The sequence below is a fragment of the Narcine bancroftii genome, chromosome 1 (genome assembly GCF_036971445.1).
Source record: "Narcine bancroftii isolate sNarBan1 chromosome 1, sNarBan1.hap1, whole genome shotgun sequence".
Classification (NCBI taxonomy): domain Eukaryota; kingdom Metazoa; phylum Chordata; class Chondrichthyes; order Torpediniformes; family Narcinidae; genus Narcine; species Narcine bancroftii.
In genome coordinates, this window is record NC_091469.1 from 275,029,160 (window position 1) to 275,056,722 (window position 27,563).

The window sequence follows — 27,563 nt, forward strand, 5'->3', positions numbered from 1 at the left end:
TTTCAAAATCAACTAATTAATTAAGTTCAACCATTCATAATCGTGCAACTGACTGAACTCTTGCCTTCAATTTGGAATCATCAGATGGGTGATTAGCAGTTTAAGTCTGGTAAAATTGGGAAAGAAATGTGCGATCTAACATGAAAGGAGATTAGTCAAAAATATTTTGTCTCATTTATTGCATTTTTATATACATAAGCATTATAAAATTATAGGGTTAGCTTTCTTCCTGCTGGTAATTTTGTTGAAAAATAGAAAAAAAAACATTGAAAAGAATTGGCAGAAGATGAGTTGATATTCCATGAAGATTAATAATTACATGGTGGCAGGTGGTAATAATTCACATTAGTTTGAAAAAATGAAGCAATAACACGTTTATGATTTTTTAAAAAATCAGCCTGTGCTTGGTAATGTATTCCACTGAGATTTTAAAGCTGACCACGAACAAGTAGCTGTAGGTGCTGAGTGACAGCGATCATGTCCAGTCTATGCTCCATGGGAAAGACCTTCATAAGTCGCTCAACTCAGTCATGGTTACGAGGATATTTTGCATTTAAAAGAAAAAGTTACAGAGCAGCCTTTACTAGCATTTTTTTTAACCTAATTTTATACCCATTTGTATTTATTTTGCATGTTAGTTTAAGTAATGACCAATATAACCATATAACCATTTACAGCACAGAAACAGGCCAGTTCGGCCCTAATATATAGCATTTTCCATGGCCAAGAATATTTTGCCGTACAGATAATGAAAACCAGTTCCAGTAGAACAGGACAGTGGTAAAACTTATTAAATTCATGTCAGCTCTTATTCCGATCATTTGTAAGTAAACTCATCAGGTATTTACTTCTCAGTTCCAGGATTTGGATTATCTTGGGATTTCTCTTTCAGCTGCATATAATAATAGACCTAACCCTGTAGACAATGCTAAGATTAGTTTCTGTAAAGGTCCAGCCAAATGACACTTTCTCTGGAAGATAAGAATACAACAGGCCCTTTCGTTCAAAGCCCTTCATTTGCAAGGCAAAATCCATCCACATCTCACAGAACAAACATGTCTATCTATTAAATTAAAGGGCAGATATTGCAGAGTCCATTCCAAACACATGTAATAAGCAAGTCTGTTTATTAGAGATATTTTTATAAGGCGACCGACCACATTGTCTAAAATTATTCCAGGGCACATTCTGCACTTGGAGCACAGCAAGGAAGGCAGAAAGGAAAACGCTGATTTGCAGCGTGGGCAGGGAATTACATTTCCAGCAGATTATATTTTCAGACGCATTCATTTTAAAGGCAAGGAAATGCACATATGATGAATCAGCGATGATGTCAAACCACTAAAGTGTAAATGCCATTTTAACATAATACTACAACTTGGTTCAGTTTCACTATCACCACTGCACTGGGATGTTGTGCTCAGGCAAGATTCTGTGTTGTCGATGTACAGAGGATGCTGAAGTGCAGTGTAGGGAGTTTAGTTTATGTGTGCTGCTTGTGTGCTTTTCTGTCTTCCCTCTGTTTATTCCCATTGTCTGTTCACCTCAGATCAGATACTATTTGCCATGTAATAAAATAGAAATGAAATGTTACAAGAAATTACCTTTAGTCTGCCATAAAGTAGCCAAAGATTTGCCATTGGTATTAACATTGCCTGGTGCCCTTACAGTCAGAAAGAGAAGCAAAAGAAAGTCCCCCAGAGTAACCAAGTGACTGTGGATTCTCTTCCAGTGCTCCCACAATCTCTGCAGCTGCACAAGACTCCATCGGCAATCTGAACCCAGATCCAAACTCCTGACAGTGCTCAGGGCCCTTCTGGAGCATATCTTGCCCTTAGCACCCTCTCAAATCCCAAATCTGATACTTGGTTCTCAGTTGTCTGGAGTCTGGATGGGTTCCTTGCCTGCATCACCAACAATTTGCTGCCCGTTTGTGTCCTTCAGCTGCAGAGCCCTTCGCTGGTCCACCACCATAGTTACCATCCTTGGAGTTGTCTCCTCTGCTTCTCCCTCTCATTAGGGTGTGTTCTCCTCATTACTGGCATCCTGTGCCAGTCTGCTGTTTCCCCAGAGTCTGCTACTCCTCAGGGCCACTGCCAAACACAAGCAATAGCATCTTGGGCCCAGACACTGCAGACACAGGATTTTAAATAAAACACCGTCAGCTCCTTTAACGGGCCATTTAAAGCCTTTGCAGAGCTATCAGCAATGAAATTGGGTGGTAGGACCCCATGGGGGAGCTCTGTCTCCACTCCCTGGTCTCTAGGTGTGCACCAGCATCAGTGCTGCTGTTACACCAGCTCCGACAGCGACACCATTTTTTCCCCTAAGCTCCAGTATCCACATCAGATGCTGGTCTTTCCTTTCCTCTTCTCCCTCCAACTAGATTGTCCCAACTTCAATCTAATCCAATATATCCTTCTCCCACTTAGATTATATCCTTTCTCATCTATTAGAGTAAGAGAAGTAATTTCCCCATTCGTCTTCCCTTCGAATCTCTTCTATGAGACTAATCACTTCTCTCCAGCAACATTTTCTTCTCCCATCCCTCAAAAATTTCTCTCTACTTATCACCTCTTTCCCCTTAATATTGGGAATATTTCAAAGATCAAACCAATAGTTAAGGGTAATATTTTTTAAACACAATGCATTTTATAAATGTACTAGAAGTTGCACTGATCCTGGAAAAGCAGTTTAATCTAATTGTATGAGGGCCTGTGCTAGTTTTGTGTAAAGTACCCTGGATGAGAAATTCCATCATGTCTGAAGTCCAGGCCAATGTACACGATAGAAAGGGTGGTGGCTATTTTGTCCACTAAAGGATGTTTATTCCATTGGCACTGCAAGCAGATGGCGAATATCCAATTGACTAAAGATTGTAGACAGGGTACAGAACTGAGGAGAGGCAATGGAGAGGAGGATTCCATGGGGGTGGAGATGGGATTACAGGAGTAGAGGAGGACAGAGTAGAGCAGAGAGGTGGCGAGGGCATTGGAAAGGTGGATTAATAGAAAATTAGAGGTGGAAACTGAGAGAAGAATACAGGGGTACAGAAAGGGTAAGGATAAAGTGGGTAGAGCACAAATTGGAAGTGTTGAAAATAATATTATAGGGTAGAGAGGAGATGGAAGGGAATTCATGGGTGTAGAGAGATGTTCAGGGAAGTGGAGGGGGAAGAGGATAGAACCATGGTTCTCATCTTTTTTTTCCACTAACATACCACTTTAAGTAATCCCTATGCCATCGGTGCTCTGTGATTAGTAAGGGAACAATTAAGGTGGTATGTGAATAGGAAGGTTGAGAATCACTGCTCTAGACCCAATTGTTCCTGAAATATTTTGTGTGAGAAAAATTGTCATTGGCCCATTTCCTTTGGAGTTAAGAAACCGTGCACATAATGAGCCAATTAGATATGATTAAAACAGTGGTTTTCAAACTTTTTCTTTCCACCCACATACCACCTTAAGCAATCCCTTACTAATCACAGAGCACCGATGGGATAGGGATTACTTAAAGTGGTAAGTGAGTGGAAAGGATAAGGTGGAGATCCACTGGGATAGAAGGAGTGGGTAAGGGGTCTGTGAAATGAATAGTCATGAATAAAGAGGATGGGGAGCAGAGATATGTAGTGATGATCAATATGATGAAAAGATTAGGGGATATGCTAGTAGAGAGGATTAGACTGAAGTTAGAAAAGTGATCATGGTCAGCAATAGGTTAGGAGTGATGGGGAAAATGAACATATAGAAAAATCATATGGAAGTCAATTACCTGAACACACTTGCAGTTGAAGTTCAGTTACTTTTATGGAGAAGAAAAATTCAGCAAAAGAGGAGAATAAATAGAGGATTAGAATAGGCTTCAATCTGCATGTTAAGACACATTTCATCTGTACAGAAAGAAAAAACCTGTGCAGTTCGATGTGAGTTTTAAAAAAAATATATAGATTTTTTCAGAATCTGGGCCAATATTTTATTATTCATCCAAAATTGCCCTTGAGAAGATGGTGGAGAGCTGGTTTCTTAACCCACTGCTGTCCTGGTGAAGGAATTGCCACAATTCTGTTTGGGAAGCATTCTGTAAGTCAAACATAATGAAGATGAAGGAACAGGGATGTACTTCTTAGTCAAGATGGATGCAAACCTCCAGAGGGTGGTAATTCCATGAACCTACTGCCTGTCCTTCTCAGTGGTAGAGATTGTGGTTTTGGGAGATATTGCTGAAGCAGCCAAGTACATTTAATAGATGGTAAACGGTAAAGATATGGTATTATGCTGGCGGACAACACACCAATCATATGGCCTGTTTTGTTCTCAGTGGTGTTGTTGGAGCTATACTCATCCAGGCAAGTGAAAAGAATTCTATTACACTCCTAATTTGTGGTTTACCGATGATGGGAAGGCTTTAAGGGTCACAAGGTAAGTAATCCACTGCGGGATATTCGGCCTCTCACCTGCTATTTCAGCCACTGTATTTCCTACCTTTAAAAACTCCCGTATTTCCTCTGGGAGCTACAGTAATAGACTTCCCTTTGTGCATGATGTAACTCCAATCATCAGACCATTTCCCAAAGATGCCATTGACTGTGCTTGCCCTATGTCTTGGAACAAAAAATCTCTGAACCCAACTCAATCACTCTCTAAAACCTCTCCCTCTACTAAATTATCCCATAAATATCCTTGGCATCTGCACTATAGTTTCATTTGGAACACATTAAAATTTAACTCAACATAATTTTTATTCACCATGGAAATGAATAGTGGAGGTGTCATTGCCTAGTATTTCTTATTATCTTCCTCATTCATTAGTTGATACATTCCCTATATTATTGCTACATAATAGTATAGGAGGCTATGCCCTTCCTATAAGAATGCAGCCACTCTGGCTATTAATAGATGCAGAAGAACCAATGGTTATTGGAGGGAGATGGATGGATACACATGCTGGAATGACTTAAATACACCTTGGTCACAATCTCTTCCTGACAGGTAAAAGATTCACAAATCAAGAGTCAAGAAGAATTTCTTTCCTGCTGTTATCAGACTCATGAATGAACCACAAATGAATAATGTAATGTTGCCTTGCTCCACACTTCCTGATTACTCTCTGTACCTGTGCACTCTGAACAGTGTGATACTTGCTGAGCTTGCTATGGGTTGACTAGCTAGACTACTTGCAAAAGAAATTCTCACTGCACTAACAGATTTAATATTTGAGATAGTTGATTTTAGCAGGGTAAAGAGAAACAAAGAAATATAGATGGTGGAATCTTGAGATGAACAAAGAGAAGCCATAGTAAGTCGATGGATCAGAAGGATCCATGGAGAGAAATAGTTAGTCAACATTTCAGTTTGGGGCCCTTTATTGAGACTAAAGTGGGAAGGTGAGATAGCAAACATAAAATTAGGAGTAGGGGAGGGGCTGCAGACAGGTCAACAGGTGATAGATTCTGGACGCAAGATATGGGAGAGACAGGGTGGCGAGGAGACAATGTCAAAGAATAGAACAATTTGAGAATAAAGTATGAACAGGTACAAGTACATGAGAGAGTGAACAAATTTAGGTTCTTGGGAGTCACTATCTTGGAGGATCTTTCCTGGACTCAACACACCAATAGTGTCATGAAGAAAGCACATCAGTGCCTCTACTTCCTCAGGAGATTGCAGAGATTTGATATGACATCAGAAACCCTAGCAAATTTCTACAGAGGTGTGGTGGAAAGTGTGATGATCGCTGCATCACAGTCTGGTTTGGGAACACCAACACCCCTGAGCATAAAGCTCTCCAAAATGTAGTGGAGGGCATCACAAGCAAATCCCTCTCCACTATTGAGTACATCTACAGGGGACGCTGCCATCAGAGGGCAGCAGCAATCATCAAGGATCCATGCCATCCAGCACACGCTCTGTTCTCACTACTGACATCAGGAAAGAGGTCTAGGTCCCACAAGACTCGTACCACCAGGTTCAGAAACAGCTGCTACCCCTCCACCATCAGACTCAATCAGAGACTCATTAAAGGACTCTCACTTGTGCACTTCATTGATTTTATTTTGTTCTCTCTGTATTGCACTGTTTGTTTCCATTCATTATCTGTTTACATGTTTACATGGTGTATTTCTTTTTGGACTGCCAATTAGTGGTGATTCTGCCTCACCCACAGGAAAAAGGAATCTCAGGGTTGCATGTGATGTCACATATGCACTCTGACAATAAATCTGAGATGGAAACATGGCTGATGGTGGACGATGACCTAAAGTTGGAAAAGTTATTTTTTGTGCTATTGGGTTTCAGGGTAACCAGGAGGAATATGATCTGTTATTCCTCAAGATCTTAGCTGGCGATTGTATAGGGAGTGTGAAATTCTTCTGCTACATCGTGAGACATGATTTTTAACAGTGAGTGAAACATGACAGTTACACTGTGCTCTGAGGCCTACTACCTAGCAATGATCACTCCTCAGCATGCAAGAGCAGAATCCCACATTGAATTTTCCTCAGGCTAGCTGTTGGATTCAGAAGGAAATGATCTCTCTAATTTTCAGAGATCAGTTACCCCAGAAAGATAGTTGATTGAATGGAGAGCAAGTCCTGGATCCATGCAGGACCGTCACATATTCCCACTATCAGAGGAGCGGCAGTGAGTGTTTGAAGTACACAAAGAAAGCCATTTTCAGAATGAACAATTATTTTCGTTTTATAAAGATTTACAAATTCATGAGAGAACAGTAACATCACAGCTTTCTAATCTGAGCATTCATTTCCTATTAAAATTTAGTGTGCAATTTAAAATATGCAAAGCCTTTTTACTTCCACTTCACGAAAATATTTTTGTCTTGCTGTTTCAATGCTCCTGTTTCAAATAACACCAAGCCTCTAAGAGCCTTGAAGATCTAGATATAAACAAAAGTTACCCCTGAGCGTAAAGCCCTACAAACATAAAATGTAGTGGACACAGCCCAGGACATCACAGACAAAATCCTCCCCACTATTGAGAACATCTACAGGGAACACTGCCTTCGGAGAGCAGCAGCCATCATCGAGGGTCTACACCACCCAGCCCACACTCTGTTCTCGCTGCTGCCGTCAGGAAAGAGGTGCAGGTGCAACAAGACTCACCCCACCTGGTTCAGGAACAATTTCTACCCCTCCACCATCAGACTCTTCAACAGCAAACTCAATCAAGGACTATTTAAGGACTCTTTACTTTTGCATTTTATTGATTTTTTTCCTCCTTTGTATTACACAGTCAGTTTAATAACATTTCTTTATTTGCTTACATGTGTACATTTTTGTTGGACTACCAATAAGTGGAAATTCTGCCTCACCTGCAGGAAAAAAGAATCGCAGGGTTGTATGTGATTCCATGTACATATTCTGACAATAAATCGGAAATTGGAGATGTTGATATTGAGAAGTCACTTGGTCCTTACCTTGCCTGTAAAATACTCATATATTCTTACTTCCAGTTGAAATCACAAGAATGCTGTCTTTCTTTTTCTACAGTCTCCAAATACAAACCCAATTATAGACCCCCAATGAAACCCTTCATTGAAACCAGCCATCGTTGCACCTGTCGAGGAACAAAGCTCAGACTTTTCAGTCAGTCAGTTTTGCTCACAAACTTGATGCCACACTTTGAAAGTAGACCAGGTGGGCCAGAAGAAAAGCTTCAAGGATGTTTTCAAAAATCTCTTAAAAACTGCACTATCTCCACCAATTTATTCATGTCTGTGCAAAATGGAGAATGAACATTCGGCAAGACATCAAGAACCTCGTGTTCAAGTGTCAGAAGCAGAGAGAATCTCAGCATAACTGATGAGGGGAGCACACCATCTCTACCTTCTACCCACCTGGCTGCACCACCTTGCACTTCCTGCAGCACCTGTTCCAAAATTTGTGGTTCCCACCTTAGCCTCATCAGTCACCTCAGAAACCACAGAACTGGAGTTAGTCTTTAGAGGGACTGTTAAAAGAGAAATCTATCTGGTCTACATACATTTCAGAGGAAAATGAGATGATATTTGGTGGTGCTTTCATGTAAGGATGTGCTGAATTTCTGATTTGCATAAGTGGCAAACATATTTATTATGAACTAGCCATTTAGCTTGATCTCCCCCTTAAGAGGGACAAGATTCTCTCCTTCCAGGAATTGCTTAGATCTTCTAATTCAGTGATAATTGAGACTCTGAAATGGAAACCTCCACTGTGTGTAGAAAGAAACATTCCTAACCCCTTCAAGACCTCTTTATATCTGCCTCTTCTTAGCCCCCATTTTGCTTGATGACCTATCTTGGTTTAAGATTGCACCTGGGTCCCAGTGACATCATCAGAACCAAGTGTGCAAACTTAAAGAAAGATTCTATGTCTTCAAGCAGCCACTCAACATCTTTGTTCAAAACAGAAAGTTAATATTTCTCATAAAAATGAGCACAAAATTCCAACTGCTATTTTTAAATGCCAAAAATCAGCCTTAATATCTTTATCTGATGTCAGCCAAGATTTATAGCCAATTCGATCTTTCTAATAATGTCGATGTATGTAATTTATTCCATTAAATCAGATACATAATATTTATGGGAATTATGTAATATTAATAAATGCACTGACAATGCAGAAGATATCTACAGTTTATCTACCAGAGGCTACATTCTCTATGCTAATTAAAACTTAATATGCATCTTAAATAGGGAGAGATATCCTCACTGCAGATAGAAAAAAAAAAGTTTTGATCTCAGTAATAAGGGGAAGCTGGTGGCTTCATCCATTTCACTTATCAGTCATTGTTTTAAATTTTAGACTGAACGAATGGTGCACTGTAAGTTATGTTATTCATGCTGTTTAAAAACAGGAGCTTGATTTGTCTGAGACATATGTTGCCATTGTTCATCATATCAACATGCACTTTCAATTATCACCCTGTTTATTTTTCTCTGTAATATCTCTAAAACACAGCCTGAACTCTAAATTCAAAGGAATAATGATGAAATAGAGCTGGAATAATTAATGTTCTGCACATTAAATGCTTTATTGCCTCTTTAATAACTTCTTCCCTTTATTCAGGTCACCCCTCAGCACAGTTTAAAGCAAGGAGGGGAAGTGTTCCCAGCTTTCTACCACTAGGATGGCCATTACCACAGGAAGTAAAATTCAACTACAATTACTATGACTAAATATGCCATGTTCTGCATGTTTAATGAAGAATATACTCTCAAGAAGGTTTGAGAAATTAAAGAACGACTCTAAGATGAGAAATTAAAGAACGAAGATAAAGAAAGTTGGGACTTTCAGAGAAGAAATTCTGAAGAATGGGCCTACTTGGATGAATGAGTATTATTGTTGGGAGAATGATAGTTGTGTCAGAAACAGGGGACATCATTTCCCTGCTCAAAGTAGATTCAAGTTAGTGGGACCACAAGGGAGATGGAAGACTGATGTGGTGGCCTGCAATAGGTTGAGATTGGTTGGAATAGAGTTTCTGAAAGATACGAAGTGACTGAAATATTGATTAAAGGAAAGGAGAGGAAATTAAAAGGCTAAAGAGAATGGGAAAGGGAAGATGGCTGGGTCAGGAAAAGCAGTCAAAGGGCACCATGAATGGACGTGAGATCTGTGATTAGTTGCTTGAAGAAAACCACATTAGTCTAGAATTGGTTTGTGCAGCACCAAATTTTAAGATGCTACATGTATGAACCCAAACCTTTTGAAATTCAGGAACAATGAAGGTTGCTCAAAGTTTCCAGCAATTATCCAAGCTCTTTCATGTACCTAATGGGGAAATGCAGTGGAGGGCCTACACGCTGGATGCTGGTTCTGTAATTTTCATAGTACATGTGATCCACGTCATTCAATGGTTGCTCGTGAAGTAGAAGCAGATCTTGGCAATGCTCATGAAACCTCATTCATTGAGACACTGAGGTGACCCACGTTTAGCAGGTATTGAGAATCTGGCTCAGATACGTTTCCTCTAAGATGGTTTTGTACCTTATCCTCCTTTGGGCTCTCAAACTACCTCAATCATGAACCTGGCTCCTGCCTTGTGGTACTTGACAACCTGGAATTTCCCCCAATTTTACCATGGTTACCACTACCCACAATTACCTACCAATCCCAGGCATCTTAAGTTGAGCAAAACCTTCAAAATAAAATGGGATTAATGATGGGTTTATGGGTGGTTGGCACAGATGATTCACTGAAGTGTCTATTTTCTCGCTGCACCTCTCTACAACTCTACCACTCTCCATCTCAAACCCATCACCTCTTCCCCCTCATTCCAAATCTCCTCACAATTTCACATCTCTCTCATTTGAATTCCATGACTCAATCCACTATAGACCAAGTACACCCACATACCCCAATTAACCTACAACCCCTGTATATTTTGAAGGGTAGGAGGAAACTGGAGACACGGCGAGAACATACAAACTCCTTACAGACAGTGTTGGATTTAAACCCAGGTCGTTGGGGCTGTAATAGTCAGGTCACACATCTGAGTGCGACTGGTACCATGTAACCCAGTACTACCTGTCACATGGCCAGGTGGACGGCGACTAAATGGCTCCCCCACCAGGCTTGCCTGGTGCAGAGGGTGGCTAGACATCCTGCAGGATGAAAAACAAGACCTGTTAAAGGGCAGACGAACCCTCTCATAGAATCACGGCCATCTCGAAAAATGTGCCGTGAAGCGCGTAAAGGACATCCCTTGCATCAAAGCTTGGTCTAGTCATTCACTGCATCTGAAATTCCCCAGCTGTCTTGGACCTCACCATGCCACTAGATCCGGAAGGGGATGCCGACATGTTGGGTCCGGACCTGTGCAACTCCTACTCACTTAAATCCATTCACACACACACTGTTCCTTTCTGAGGCGTAGGGTATCATATCAAACCCCACAAACTGACTGAAAGGAACCATCCTCATCCCATAGGATGGATAGCTAGAAGAAGAAGAATAGCATTCGGCTAACCATTATGCCACACATGCAGCCCACTCCTCAGTATAACATAAAACAGAATGTCGAAAATCTTCCATTGTGCAAGCCATTCACTCCCTTTTACTAACACATTGTATTAAGCCAAAATGACAGAACTTTTTTCTCTGCTGGATTGCAGGAAGAACTAACGGCACCCAACCGCAGAAACTTCAGCTTCAATTTTAACACATTAACTGGCAACATTGTCAGGTTGTCATCAAATGACATAAAACAAGAAACACCAATGTCAACAGTAAGTCCTGCTGCAATTCTGAACAGGATCCCATTAATTGATGGGTTGCTTTATAGTGGTGCAACAAGGTTGAAGACTCACCTGCATGTCAAATAAACTTCAGAGTAATTTTCCACAGAATACATTATTATAACATTAATATTTTTTACAGATCTTCATTTAGTTAAAAATACCAAAGTGACATTGTCTTGATAGTTGATAGACTGTCTTGTTTAACCTACTGCCTAATTAACCTCAAGTAATTGTGCCTGTATTTGAATACATTTGCATCATGATCAGTTTCACGTTAACTTTGATGAATAAATTCACTTACAAATGATAAACGTCTTTTATTTTAAAACTTCAAATGAAAGGTTGAACTTGCTTTTTAGTTACTTGCTTTTCCAACCAATACTTTTGATAGATATGATTTTTACAGCATAAAAAAGCCTTCCATATGTACTAAGTTTAATTTCTTTTTGTGTATCATGGACCATTGTGCATGCAACTTTCTGAGCGGCAGGATATATAAAGCCAAACAATCCAAAACACACTACTGTATTAAAATGAGGTCAGGTGTCAGTAGGACATGAATCATGTATGTAGCTGATATTTTCCAAGTACTCAAACATGTTCTCATCATTCTTTTAAATGTATAATTTTTTAAATATTAAAATTTAGACATACAGCAGGGTAACACATCATTTTGGCCCATGAGTCCATGCCATCCAATTTACACCTGATTAACCTACACCCCCGGTACGTTTTTTTCAAAAGGTGGGGGGAAACTAGAGCCCCTGGGGAAAACTCATGAAGACATGGGGAGAACGTACAAACTCCTTACAGACAGTCTGGGATACAAACCATGGTCCCGATCGCTGGCACTGAAAAGGCTTTGCACTAACCACTACACCAACCATGCTACCCTATATTATATCCTGCAACATATTATTATCCAGTATGAAATTCCCCACATGCTCTACAACTGAACTTCTATCCTTCAAATTTGGCAGCCTTTTCCAAACAACTCAAAGTGAAGGTTAATTATTTAATTGAAGAATTGCCAATTAATTAAGAGGTTCTTATCTTCTCATTTTAGGATCTTTTGATGATCATTAAAGTGATGACTTCAAAGCGCTTAACATTTTATATTCTGCTTCTGGTAATGAAAATAAGCATTTCGTTGATTTTGCTTTCCTTCATTAATCATTTTATCCAGCATTAGTTGGCTCCAACATGGCACACTACGAAACCAATGCAACGGGTTCCAAACTATAACTTGTAAACAATCTCTGCATCGTCCAATATGGAAATCTGAAAATGAAAAGTGATTTCCACTGTCTCATACATAATAGGCATCATTAAGCACAATTCTGAAAATGATGATTTGTCTTTTGTTCTTGTTTACTCAGGATTCTACCACCCCCATTTTAAATTCCTCCCAATTGATCTTTGTTTTTTTTTCACAATGTCTCATTACTATTCTCTCTTGCTTTATTACATTGTCAATTTTACCATTTAATTTCTTCCTATTCTACTTGATCAAATATATTTTCTTCTAATATCATCACTTAGACCATGCTCTTGTCCTTGTATATTAAAAGTTATTTTGTTGCAAACAATTTTCAGTTCTGGTGAAAGCTCATCAACCTCCACTGATACTGCATGGTTGTGCTTTCCCAGTTCTCCCTTTTTATTTTTAACACTGAGAAGTTTCTGTTAATTTGCCACAGATTGCCTTTTGTGAAGTCCGCATCCTATCCACAGTGGTACTTTAAAAAAAAGAACATGCTACCTGGAATAAAATTGCAAAAGAATCCTAGTACAGAACAAATTTCAGCCATTAAAGAGGGACCATGAACTGTGGTCTCAACTTGCATCATTATTGCATGGTTGTCCTTCATCAACTCATGCTGCCATTACTGTTTCATTATCTGAATTTGCTTGGTTTAGTTATTTAATCTAGTTAGAATATATTTATAAAGATTTGGGTAAGATGGCAAAATTGGTTTAAAGAAATAACTGTAAATAAATAATAGAAGGCTACATCAAATATGTGGTCTCTCAGTAATTAATTTGAATATTGCTCACATTCAGCACACACATTATTCTGAATTTGGCTAATCTGATTTGACTACAATACAAGCCACCGATGAAGTAGAATTCCTTCTCAATCACAGGGTGGAGAAGAACATTAAAAAGATTGGGTGGGGCAAGTCTTTGCTTCTTTATTTATTTCAAAAGCAAGAGGAGTGGCACTTTTGATGTACAAGAATCTTCCAGTTAGAGTACAAGATGTAGTAATAGACCTTGCATTTATGGTGCACTGTTAAATATATTCAGAATCTTGGATCCTTATGGATGCATATATGCCAAATAATTTTTTTTATTCAAGAAACATTTCTTAATTTAGAAAATATTTTAATCGGAGGAGATTTCAATATTTGTCTGATCCAGTTTTAGATAGATCAACAAGAGCAGTAATGAGGACAAAAGTGCTGAAAGCCACTTTAGTATTGATGAGAGAGTTAAATTTAGTGGATGCCAGGAGAAGAATTCTGCCAAGATAAAGAGATTATTCTTTTTATTCAAATAAACATGATTCCTATTCCAGGATAGATTTGTGTTTAATTAAAGGTAGGATTATAGAAGCTGAATATAAAGCGAGAATTTTATCAGATAACTCACCTTTCATACTGACGTTCATGATGCAAGATTAAAAAAAATCAGTCTATGGATGGTGTTTTAACTCATCATTGTTGTGAAGTTCAGATTTTTTGTGATTTTATTAGAAGATAAATTCAGATATTCTGTGAGACCAACTGCAGTTCAATTGCTGATATATTTAGCATATGGGATGCTTTGAAAGCATATTTAAAAGAATAAATTATGAGTCATCCTTCTAATATTGAAAAGGAATATACAAAGGAGGTGGAAAAATAGGAAAATTAAATAACTAACTTAGAAAAGGATCTGAAAATGAGGGGGTCTGAAGAAAAGCATGGACAACTTATTAATAAAAGAAAACTTGAATATAATACATTACAAACATATAGAATGGAAAAAGTGATAACAAGAACTAAACAGAAATATTATGAATTGGGTGAAAGAGCCCATAGAGCCCTTTCTTGGCAGTTGAAAACAGAACTGGTCTCAAGAATGATCAATGTGATTAAAACAGATATGAATATGACTAGTTATAAACATCAAGAAATTAATGAGGCTTTGAGACAATTTTACTCTAAATTATATCAATCAGAATCTCAAGGAGATGCTAATAAAATAGAAGAATTCTTATCACAAATAAGACTTCCAAGGTTAAATTTGGAAGATCAGGTGGAACTAAATGCTCTCTTTACTCAGGAGGAGGTTATGGAAGTGTTGCATTCATTGCAAAGTAACACATTTCCAGGAGAAGATGGTATCCCTCCTGAATTTCATAAAGATTTTAAAGAGTTGTTTATTCCTCTTTTTATGAAAGTGTTAGACAAGGTATCTGAAACACATACTCTCCCAGAAACATTTTCAACTGCAATTATTACTGTGATACCAAAAAAAAGATAGAGACCTGTTGAAATTCAAATTATAGGATCATTGCCAAAGCCTTAGCAAATAGATTGGGAAAATTTTTGCTGAAATTGATAAATATGGACCAAACAGACTTTGTGAAAAAGAGACAGTCTGCTGATAATGTAAGTAGGTTGATTAGTAATGCATCATTTGGCACAAAAGAGGGGTGATCTGAGTGTCATTGTGGAATTAGATGCAGAAAAAGCATTTGATCGACTGGAGTGGAATTTTTTATTTAAAGTGCTGGAAAAATTTGGACTAGGTCACATTTTTACCAATTGGATCAAGGCGTTTTACAATGATCCAAAAGCTAAAGCTCTGACTAATGGACAAATTTCTACATCTTTTCAGTTGTCAAGATCTAGTAAACAAGGATACCCACCATCTCCAACTCTATTCATTTTAGCTATAGAACCTCTTGCAGAAGTAATTATTTGAGATCAGAACATTAAGGGATTTAAGGTTAACCAGGAGGAATATAAAATTAATTTATTTGCTGTTGATGCTTTGATATATTTGACAGAACCAGCGAACTCATTACAAAAATTATATTCAAAACTGAAAGATTATGGAAAAGTTTTGGGTTATAAAATAAATTGCAATAAGAGTGAAATTATGCACTTACAGGGGGAGATATACTCACTGTCAAAGAAATACCCTATTTAAATGGCCAGAAAATGGGATATAATACTTAAGAATAAATATGGACAATAATTTAAAAAAATTTATACAAATTGAATTATTTACCTTTACTCAAAAAGACTGAAGAAGATTTAAATAGATGGACAGCCTTACCCATAACACTGTATTAAAATGAATATATTTCTAAGAGTACAATATCTCTTTCAATCACTGCCCAAACCATTGCCTCAGAGGTTCTTTCAGGAGTTGAATAAATATGTCAGAAGGTTACTTTGGAAAGGTAAGATGTTGAGGGTCTCTATAGAAAAATTAACTTGAAAATATGAACTGGGAGGCTTACAACTTCCTAATTTTGAACATTATTATCGAGCAGTTCAAATGAGATTTCTTACTTTCTTTTTTTGAGCAAGGAGATAAATTTGCATGGGTGAAAATAGAATTGGATAAAATAGAAGAGAGAATGGTGGAGGATTTTATATATAAATGGAATGTAAAATTACTAAATGGTGAGAGAGAAATCCCTTTGATAAAACACAATATTTTGTATAAAATAAATAGTGATATTGGAACAAGTTGGGTATCTCCCAAAACTCCCCCAACTCATAATAGGCTTACACCTTGTACAATGGGCAGTCACATTTTTGAAATTTGGTCTTCTAAAGGAATTAGATATATTGAAGATTGTTATGAGCAGGACAATTGATGTCATTTCAACAATTAAAATAAGTATGGAATTCTTAACAACACAATCTTCTGCTATTTTCAAATAAGAATGTATCTAAGGGATAAAGTGGGTAAAAAAATATTTTTTAACCAAATTGTAGTGAGGTGGAGACTCTGATTTGAAAAGGAAATACAAAGATATTTACTTCAGCAATGTATCTCTTACTTCAAATGGGAACCTCCCCCCCCCCCCCCCCCCACCCCACCAAGCAGGCATAAGTACAGGCAGAGATGGGAATCAGACTTAAATGTAAGAGTAGATGAGGAAACCTGGTCTGAACTATGTCAGGATAGAATGACTAATGCAATAAATGTAAGATATAGATTAGTGCAATATAATTTTTTTGCATCAATTATATCTCACACCCCAGAAATTAAATAAATTCAGACTTATCAGACCGATGTCTTAGATGTGGCGAAGAGGTAGGAACTTTTTTTTAAACATTCAATCTGGTTATGTTCTAAAGCGAGACCTTTTTGTGTCAATCTATGAAATTTCTTAGAGAAGATTATAGAATTAAATTTCCATAAAACCCAGAATTATTCTTACTGGGTAATATAAGAGGGATAAATCAAAACTATCTAAATATCAAATAGAATTTGTTAAAATTGTGTTGGTAAGGCTAGAAAATGTATAGCAGTCACATGGAAGTCTGATTCACAGCTAGGTATGGCCCATTGGAATGTAGAAATACATAGTTGTATTCCCTCTGTGAAAATTTGGCATCCATATATACAATTTTTAGATGTAAATCTTTAATTGTGTTGTACCTAACCTGTGTTGATCTTCTTAAAAAAAACCATCAATTTATGATCTCCGTGGAGTGTGCGGCACTTTTCAGCAATTCATTCTGCTTTCTTTTCCTTCTTTTCTTTTTCTTCTTTTTCTTTATATCTACTCTTTTCTTTGGGTTTTTTTTGGGTGTGTGGGGGTTGGGGCATAACCATCATGGAGGAAATTCTGGATTTACATTTGTACTTGTAATTTTTAATTTTGTAATTGACTGCATGTATGGTCAAAACATTTTAAATAAGCTATTAAAAAAAATCACAGGATAGAGAGAAAGAAATAGATGATTACCCATGCAGAAGATCACATAACATCATAGTTACTGATGTTAGATGGTCTCACCTTAAAATGTGACCCAAAAAAAGTAAAGCCAAGTTTAGGTAGAAGAGGACTGGAAATGATTTATGTAGAATTGGGCTCTGGGCACAATGAGTGGCAGCAACTTTCCGATAAAAAGATAGGATTGTTTTCTACTTTTGTGTTGGAACTGTGGAAATTACTGATCGATAATGGTCTTGAGAAATCAACAATAATTCAGTTCAAATTCAGCACTATGAAAATACCTCAATGTCATTCATGTGGTCAATGTCACTAAATAACTATAGCTGTTAGGAAAATACAGATGCTTGCCAAGTAAACATGACTTTACTTTTGGATGTTGCAGTAAATTATTTTACCCATAAGGAAACTTTCCAAGATTCAACATCTCTGAGGGAATTTGAATAATTAGCATGTTTTTGATGCCAGTCTCAAGATGAATTCCCTTCCTGGTATTCTCAGATGAAAGTCATCTGATATCAAAAGACTCTAAAGTTATCACTTACATCAAATTTTAATAGCATCCCAAAAGTAAAGAGCCCACATGTCCACAGAACCTTTTCTCGATTGATGTGATAATTCTCAATAACTTTGGAATAGTTATCTGGCAACACACATTCTGTCCTCTGCATTTAAGTACTTGATGGTACATTTTTAGATCAGTGTTTGTAGCTTACCATATTGAATGACTGTGGCAGAAATCTAATGCAGATATTATTTGTCTGAAGAATTTTCTGGCCTCCTTTGGTGTCAGCCGCCCTTTTTTCACAAGATAATCAAAGAGTTCTCCCCCAGAAACATGTTCTAGCACCAAGTACCTGAGAAATGAAAGAACACAGAATAAGAGGAGCAATCTAAAATGTTATGTAAGGCAATGCAAGCTAAGTAAATACATCTTAAATTGGCAGAGTATTCTTAATGAGAGGCTCTATCTTAACGAACCTCAAAAGTTTTTACATGATCACCATTATGCCCTATCAGCAAGTTCCTTCTCGTGCTCAATGATAACATATGTAATCCAAAGTTATCACGAAATTAATCTTAGAGACACAAGGGACTGTGGATGCTGTAGTCTCGAGTTTAAAAATGAACTGCTGGAGGACCTGCAGCATCTCTGGACGTTCAGCACTTCAGGTCGAGACTCTGCCATCCTAACCATAACTTTCCCAGAGATTAACCTTCCTTCTCTGATGAATGAAGTGAATCCTTCACAAATGCAGAATTTTTGTTTGGTAATTGATGGGAAGTGTCAGAAATCCGCAAGTCTGTGAACAGGGTCACAGGTCTATCCTGCACTTTTTTAAACCACAATATGCTATGTTTGGAATCGCCCCAACGGCAGATTCAAATATTTAACACTTTTGGGTAACGGGTAATGTTTCTTAATAATAGCATTTCGCTATTAGTTTAGTGAAAATGTTAACTGTTTCCTATTAAAAAGGTTTACAACTACATTAAAACAGTAAACAGACATTTTAGAATTTTTCCATTAATATCAAAAGTAGTAATTTCTCAGCTTTAGTACTGGAAATGGGAATAATTAAAACAATAACATCTGAATAAATGATATTGTAAAATGACTCCTTTCCTCCAAAACACAAAGGATGAAAATTTTGGGAAAACACATTACAAATGAGTTTTCCATCAAACTAGCAGATATTACTAGGATTTGCTGGAGACGAATCCATGGATATTCAGTGACTCTGGGCGGACTCTCTGCTTCTCTTTCTCTGGCTATAAGGGGCGCTGAGTAATTTCTGCTGATTGTGAATCTTTGTCTGCTTTACAGTAGATGAAAGGAAATTTCATGAAATATCACATTTCCTGTTTATTACATGACAATAACATAATCTTGAATGAATGATGGTTCCTGCATAGTGGTATTTGCAGATAATTTTGAAGGTATTACAATTAAAATATGTAATAAAGCCATTGCCCGAACCATGGTTGTAAATATATTTTAAAGGGGCATATTTTTAGTCTCCATTTACTTTTTAAGAATACTGCTATGGCAGAATGGAATCCCAAGGTGCTAGGAAGTTGGTTCATTCTTGGTGACCTTGGCTAGCTGTCATGCTGAGACAGCAACATCAGAAACAATGATTCAGCTGACATCGTGCTTAATGGCATTTTTATACTTTCATAATAAAGGGCCCTGGGACTAGCACTAAAATACTGACTTGCTGGGATGCTGCTGCCAATCAAGGCCTACGGAGAACACCAATTTCCAATTACCATGGCTAACAGCAAGAGAACTGCTCTATATGCCCATAGATGTCACGGCCTTGAAGCCGCAGAAAGCTGTTTATAGTAGAAGTGCTCTCTAGTTGACCTCCATAACATCGTTTCAATTTACATTGTTCAAACACTTTCTAAGACATGGTAAAAAGCAGAATGAAAAAAAGCAGGATTAAAGGTGGGCAGGGAAGAGGCTAGCTAGCTATCATCCGTGTATGGTGAATGATTGCAAATGGAAATGCGAAGAGGGAGAAGAATTAATGTAAATGTAATGGCAAAAAAAATCAAAAATATTGAAAATGATGTAATACTGCAAAGAGTTCCTTGCCCACTTCATGTCAATTTCATAAATCTTTTCTAAGACATAACCAGGAGTAGGCCACATGGCAGTTTAAGCTGCTCCTCTATTTTGTAATCTTAAAACCACGTCGTCCTTTAATCTATTGTTACGTCTCTGGAGTTACTTGGGAGGCTTCTTAAATAACTTAGAGATGCAACATTCAAATAGCAAAAGAGACTTTACTCCACCATCTCAGGAAACTGTTCACACACACTCATTTACATATACATACACCCCACAGTGGTGCACTATAGTTACTACAGTGAGAAGGGTGTATTCTTACGCGGTTACAAAATAGATCACATTATCCTGACTATGATAATCTTTTACCCCTTAGCTTATCAAGCATCTATTTATCTTTGCCTTAATAATATACACAGATGATGCTTCCACCACTATTTGAAGAAGAGAACTCCAAAGACTTTCAGCCATTGAGAGAAAAAGCACTGTATATTCTAAACTTTAAATGGGGAATGTCTTATTTTTAAACAGTGAAACTCCGACTCCTTTTTGATCCATCGACAACCTGAGCTCCAGATCCAAACCTCCGACACAATCAAGGTGGCACTAATGCCGACTCTATAGGTGCTTTCACACTTGCGTCCCACTAAATTGGCCATTCAGTGTCCTGGGATAGGAATGGGGATTTGGCTTTTCACACTCCTAACTGGGACACTGAATGCTTTCACACTTGCAAGGAGCCATCCCCAGGGTTAGGACTGTTCTACCTTCTACTGATGATGTCACAATGTAATGAGTGATGGTGGACCTGCCCTAAATCCTGATCAATGTATTATGATCTTATATTCAAACAAAATTAACCATGCCTAATTTAAGCTTTATGTACAGCACAGTATGAGTCCTTCAGCCCTTGTTGTACCAACCTACATAAAGAGACCATGGGAAAGAGGTAGCAGTAAATAGCAATAATGGACAATTTTTAAACTGCATGGGAAAGTTGGTAGCGCTATAGCGCACAATTTGTGAGGGCCGTGGGACCTTTGGTAGCGCTATTGTCCACAATTTAAACAGGATGGCAAAGTTGGTAGCGTTATCATGCATAATATAGAAATACCACGGGAAAAAGCGATGGTGGACCTGCCCTCTCAGAATGCCATGTGGCAGAGAAAGGGCTGTATGCACGGCTGTAAGCACGGAGCACTCAAGAAGTCAGGTTCCCCCATTGCTTTTTCCCATGGTCTTTAAAAATTGTGCGCTATAGCGCTAACAGCTTCCCCACATTGTTTAAAAATTGTCTGCCATTGCCATTGCCTCTTTCTCTCCTGCTGTGACTTTCCCACAGCAAAGTTTATACCTTCACTTTAATCTTTTCTTCCTTCATGTTCCTGCCCTCATGCAAAAACTTGGGTCATTTCAATCCCACAATGCAATTGCCCATTCTACACTTGCCTGATTGCAATGTCAGCATCTGCAGATGCCGGGAATTGTACTAGGGGTCAAGGATGTCAATCCCCAGTGTGAGATGATGTAATCTGACCCTGGCGTTGAGACAATTTTCCTTTCACTCTAGATACTTTAAAGGGCGATTGGCCGTTAATTCCTGGAACCACTTGCAAGTGTGAAAGAGGCTTGTGTCCACCTTGTGGTGGACAGAAGGCAATTTTGTGTAATATTACATGTTCTTCATTATAAATGACAATAAAAGAATGTTGCATCTTGAACATTAATTATAGATTCTCCAAGTGGATACCTCCTCTCTACATCCACCCTATCAAGACCCTTTGGTATCTTATAGATTTCAATCAAGTCTCCTCCCGCTCTTCTAAACTCCTGGGAATACTAGCCTAGCCTGTCCAATCTTTTCTCATAAGAAAATCAGTCCAGTAAACCTTCAGTAAATGGGGAGACCAACACTGCACCCAGACATTGTCTCACCAAAACCCTATACAATGGAAGTATAACCTCCTTAATTTTGTATTCAATTTCCCCAGAATAAGCAATAATATTCTGCTAATTTCCCTCATTATTTGCTGTACCTGCAAACTTCCATTTGCAAATCATACTCTTGAATAAACAGATCCCTCTGCATGTAATAATTCTTGAATTTTTACTGTTAAGAAAATATACTTTATTCCTACCAAGATGAATTAATTCATGATATTATTCTCCATTCTTTGGATTTTTGTCCATACATATCATCTATCTATATTTTTCTTCAACCTCCTTATATCCTCTTTACTTTCCTATTTTTGCTATATTTGCTGATGACACAAAGACAGAGTCTTTGGTACCTTCATCCAAGTCAGTGAATCTGATGTAATACAACCTTTTTGACAAGCCTACCATGTGAAATTTTGTCAAAGAGCTTGCCAAAATCCATGCCCTCGTGAATTTTCTTGGTGAAACACAGTAAAATTTGTGAGGCACTATTTCCCCTGCACATAGCCATGCTGACAATCCTAATCAGACCTTGCTTTTCCAAATGACTGCACATCCTGTTTCTCAGAAACCCTGCCAATATTTTACCAGCACAGGTATTAGGCCCTCCTGTCTGTAGTTCCTTGGATTTTCCTTGCATCCTTTCTTAAATAAAGGCACAACATTAGACACCCTACAGTCTTATGGCACCTCATCCGTGGTTAACCATGTGTCCCCATGCCAAACTTTCTTTCCCAGCTTCCTACTGTTGTAATGTGAACTGGTTTTAAAGTGAGGCTGGGAGGGGTTTACTTCCTGTCTGACTTCAAGGTAATGTGTGGCTGCTGGAGCCCATTGAGCTTTCTTCTGCCCAGGCTTAATCTTACCCTTTCAACTCCTGCACTCTTCAGCTCAATCTCCCTTTTTTGCCACAACTGTAGCTGACAGTATCTTTGAATTTGCACTCATTTGGATAGTGCGTCCCTCCACGCTGAAAACGTTCCACCTGCTTTGCCTGCATACCAGTCTCCCTGCTAACTTGATACACTTCTGCTGACTTTGAACCCCACCCAATATCCTTGGTACTATTATCAGCCATCTCCATGCCTTGGGTAATTTCTAGGGCTTTCTTGAAAGTCAGCAGTGCTTGTCAGGTGGCAAGCCATTCACAAAGCTGGATATGAGCCATGCTTACCAATAGTTGCTGCTCGATGAGGATTCAAAGGACTATACCACAATTAATACACATAAGGGATTATTTAAATGCAATTTCCTGGTGTTTCGAGTGGCGCCCAGCTCCACCATTTTCCAAAGGGTAATGGGCATCTTGCTGCAGGGGATTCCACGTGTAGTGGTGTATCTGTGTGATGTTTTGATCTCTGGGGCTACGGAGGTGGAACATCTAGCTAAGAGGAACTGAACAGAGGTTGAAGAGGCTCTCAGATGCAGGGCTGTGATTGAAAAGCAGCAGGTGGGTGTTCCTGGCACTGAGTGTGATACGATCACAGCTGAGGGGCTCTGCCCAGTGGAGGACAAAGTGAGAGCTATCACGGAGGCCTCAAGCCAAAAGGGCGTCACAGAACTTGGATCATATTTGGGCATGGTGAATTATTATGGCAAGTTTCTTCCTGATCTCTCAAGGGTTTTGGCCCCACTGCACAAGCTGTTGCACAATAGCAGCAAATGGTAGTGGAGTGAAGAGCAGGAGGAAGCTTTCAAGGACCTGAAAGTACTCCTCCACTCAGCGAAGCTGCCAGTTCACTATGTCCCAGATAAGGAGATCACCCTTTCATGTGATCCTTCTTCCTATGGAGTAGGGGCAGTTCTCTCACACATAAGAGAGGACCGTTCGGAGCAGCATATTGGTTTTGTTTCACATATCCCAATGGCTGCTGAGAAGAGATATTCAAAGCTAGGCAAAGAAGGTCTGGCCATTGTTTCTATGAATCATAAACCTCTGATGATCCTGTTCAGTGAAATCAAATGGGTCCCACCACTAGGATACAGTGTTGAGCTCTCATATTGTCAGCCTACCAGTACATTATTGTGTACAGAGCAGGTGGAGATAATGCAAACGTTGATGCACTGAGTCATCTACCATTACATGAGAAACCAGATACTACACATGAGCCTCCAGAGATGGTGTTTTCATTGGAAAGGCTGTTAGAGACACCTATAAAGGTAACTCAGATTAAACATGGAAAGAGAGTGACGCAGTCCTGTCTCAAGTCAAGACTTTCCTTTTACAAGGATGGCCCAGTATCATGAAAGGAGAGGAACTGAAGCATTATGCCAAACATAAGACCGAATGGGGACCGCAGGATGGCTTCATTTTCTGTGCGGATGGGGGGGGGGGGGGGGGGGGGGGGGAGGGTCATTGTACCTCCCCCTCACTGTTCAAAGATTGTGGGGAAAGTTCATGAGGCTCATCCAGGGGTGCCTCAAATGAAAAGCCTTGCAAGATCCTACATCCAGTGGCCAAGAATGGATCAGAATCTGGAGAATAAGGTAAAATCATACACGCAATATCGGATCAATCAGAAAATTCCACCAGCATCTCCTTTGCGCCCTTGGAAGTGGCCAGTTCACCCCTGGTCTAGGCTACATTTGGACTTTGCTGGCCCATTTATGGGGCAGATGTTTCTAATAATGGTGGATGCGTATTCCAAATGGATAGAAGCTCACATCATAGGCCACATTACAGCTCATTCAACCATAGACAAACTCAGGCAAGTGTTTGTGGTCCAGGGGTTGCCTAACACTCCAGCCACTGATAATGCCCTGACATTTACCCATGAGCTGTTCAGTGAGTTTATGCAGCAGAATGGGATTCATCACATTCGGGCGCCCCTTTGGACCCAGCCTCACATGGGTTGGCTGAGCGGGCTGTTCAGACAATGAAGGAAGACCTGAAGAGGATGACAGGGGACTCTCTTAGAATCAGGGTTTCACGTTTCTTGTTTAAATACCACCTTACGCTGCAGACTACAACTGCACGCACTTCAGCATAAACCCAAGTCAAGATTGGACCTGCTGCACCTGGACATGAAAGCAAGAGTGGAAAGAAAGCTGGAAAATCAGAAGGGATATGATCAACATCCGTGAGAAGGACAGTTAAAACCAGATGTCAATGTCTACGTGAGAATCAATCAGCAATGGGTACCTGGGGTTATTCTTAAGCAGAGTGGTCCTGTCTCCCATGTTGCTAAATTGACTGATGGACGTGTTTTCTGCAGACATCAGGACCACGTGCACATGTACTCAGAGGCGGACAGTTCCATGGAGTTTCATTGGTGAGACAGACTACTGTGGAAGTGTGTTCCCCAGTGACTTTGCCAGAGAGAGGCAGATGAAGACACTGTCAGAGGGATCTGGGTCTCCTGAAGAGGATGGATATTCCCACAGACACACATACCCACCTTCGTCAGTGGTACCTGCTGGTTCATCAAGGGTTGTGCGTAGATCACAGCACACTCGCAAGCCTCCTGACAGACTAAATCTTTGGACAGTTTTTTTTCAGTGGACTGAATAAGGAGTCTCCCACATTTTACAGATGTTTTATATTATATTGTTGCTAAGACGTTATTATAAGTTTTAGGAGTATGCAAGCTAATGACACAACTGTGCTTTTATATTTGGGGCATGTTGGATTTTAAGAGGGGAGAAGTGCTGTAATGTGAGCTGTTTTTAAATGAGGTTGGGAGGGGTTTATTTCCTGTCTGTCTTCTTTACTTCCTGTGTGCCTTGTATTTTGCTTAGAGACCGGGGATTGAGGGGGGTGGGGGGGAGGGGGTGGTGGTGTGTGTGTGTGCACGGTTTTGCTGCTCCAGATAAAGTTATTTTTTTGAGCTTAAAGTTCTTTTTCAAAGAAGTTACTACACCTACTATGTTCTGGGAAACACTTGATCAGATCTAGGCATTTATCTGTGTTTATATGTTTTAAACCTTCAGCATCTCCTCTTTAGTAACATGGATTCTCTTCATAATATCAATATTAACTTTCCTATGCTCCACATCATTCACTATGATAAATACTGATGAGAAATACTCGCTTAGGACCTCACCCATCTTCTGTGACTCTGACACCACGCACTTGGCCTCCAAATGTTCCTAAATGTTTGTTTATCTCTATAGCAAATATTAAAAATGAGCTGCAATGTCCTTTTGAGGGGAATGAAATGTTCCACTCACTCCTCCCAATTACTCACACACCTCAGGGGAAAAAAAGCAAAACAAATTGCTAGCATTCCAAGTCCAAATTCTCTGAATATAATTTTAAAATATTAAACAAGCAAAGCAACAGCACAATATGTTCAGAGACAGAACTCAAATGGTTTTAAAACAGCTTGTAATACTTTGTGATGTTGACATGGGGCTCAATTTAGAAACAGGGGAAAAAAAACAAATTATGTAAAGATTACAGCTCTGCAATCCTGGTTGTGGCAAAATATCTTGCTGCTTTCATAATTGTTAATTCAATGGGAAAATTTCATTTGTCCTCTGATGACCTGGCCTTTACATAAAAGCAGATTGTGATGGAGATGCTGGTAGAATTACTTAGACCACATGCGCAGAGGTGATTTTGAGAATTTTTATTCTGCCAAAATTACCTTGGATCGATTGGGTGCCAACTTTGACAGCGGAATCCCACTTTATAATCAGGCAACTGAATTTACACAGCAGATAGAAGTAAATCTACAATTGGTCATGTTGCTCAATCTCAATTAATGTAAAAGCTACCAAGCGGCATTGCAGAATTAGAGGGAAATTCTTAATATTGATATGGCATTCATTCCTACATTCCATTTGATTCCCTCCTTCAGCCTATTTCTCTTCTTACAGAGTGTATCTCTATTCACTTCCCAACTCCTAATCTCATGTGTTCTGTCTTGTTCTCTCCACCAGCTACTCCATTCATCTGTCCTCATTCCTTCTCGGATTGGTGTAGTTAGATACTACTGGTTCATTATTACAAAATTTCTTCTCTTTTACTTAATGTTTATGCAATGAATTCCATATAATAAATTCTACTAAATAAATAATATTGGGTGAAGACTCAGCAACTGATGAAAAGTCAAGGATATGGAACTTGACAGATATGAGGCTGAACTAGTTACCCTTTGTGATAGTACAGACCTATCACTAATGTATATAGTTACAGTATCTAGAGTATGTAATGACTGTGCTTACAGCGATTGGCTGAGAGCTTAGCCACACCTACTGTCTGGGCCTTAAAGGGTTGTGTCCCTCGCCAGGTCGGATCATTCCGGACTGGTTGGCCACCTGTGAAGAGCTCCTGTCTTTTGCTAATAAAAGCGTTGGTTTGGATCAACAAGTCTTTGGTTCTTTCGACGAGCTCTACACCCTCTACTGCTTTTTTTTTTATGCACAAGCTTCGGGAATTTAAACACACATTTATAGGTCTGACTGTATATCTGAAAAGACATTAAAATGTTTGGTCAAGAACATCTCAATTATGCTAAACAATCACTAATCTAAACAATAATTTAGTGATGTGAACAGCTGCAATTCTCCAGCTAGCAAGCCACAAGAGGAAACACTACTACTTTAGCTTCAGCAGCGTTTTTAGATCCAGAACACATACTGAAGTGACATTACTCAAAGAGAGCATTTTCCAATATGTTTGGTGCTTCTGAGTTTGAATTCTAAATCCAGCTACCACAGTGTTGATGAACAATTTTGTATTGTGGCCAAATCCATAGGAACTATATGAAGACTCTTCATAGTTTCTTTAATTATCATTTTGAGAAGATTACTATCCCATCACCCGAGATTCTAAATTATTGTTTCTGAGATGAAACATGGGACACAGATAGTAGAAATAAAATGTTATACAAGTAC

The 27,563-nt window shown here is 38.9% G+C and overlaps 1 protein-coding gene across 1 annotated transcript in view; it reads right to left on the reverse strand.

Annotated features, from left to right (window-relative positions):
- LOC138744047 (serine/threonine-protein kinase BRSK2) overlaps positions 1 to 27,563 on the reverse strand; it is a 783,696-nt gene that overhangs the window by 238,780 nt on the left and 517,353 nt on the right. Inside the window, exon 4 of the mRNA XM_069899549.1 lies at positions 17,923 to 18,063. Coding sequence (XP_069755650.1) covers positions 17,923 to 18,063 — 141 coding nt within the window. The remainder of the gene's footprint in view (positions 1 to 17,922; positions 18,064 to 27,563) is intronic.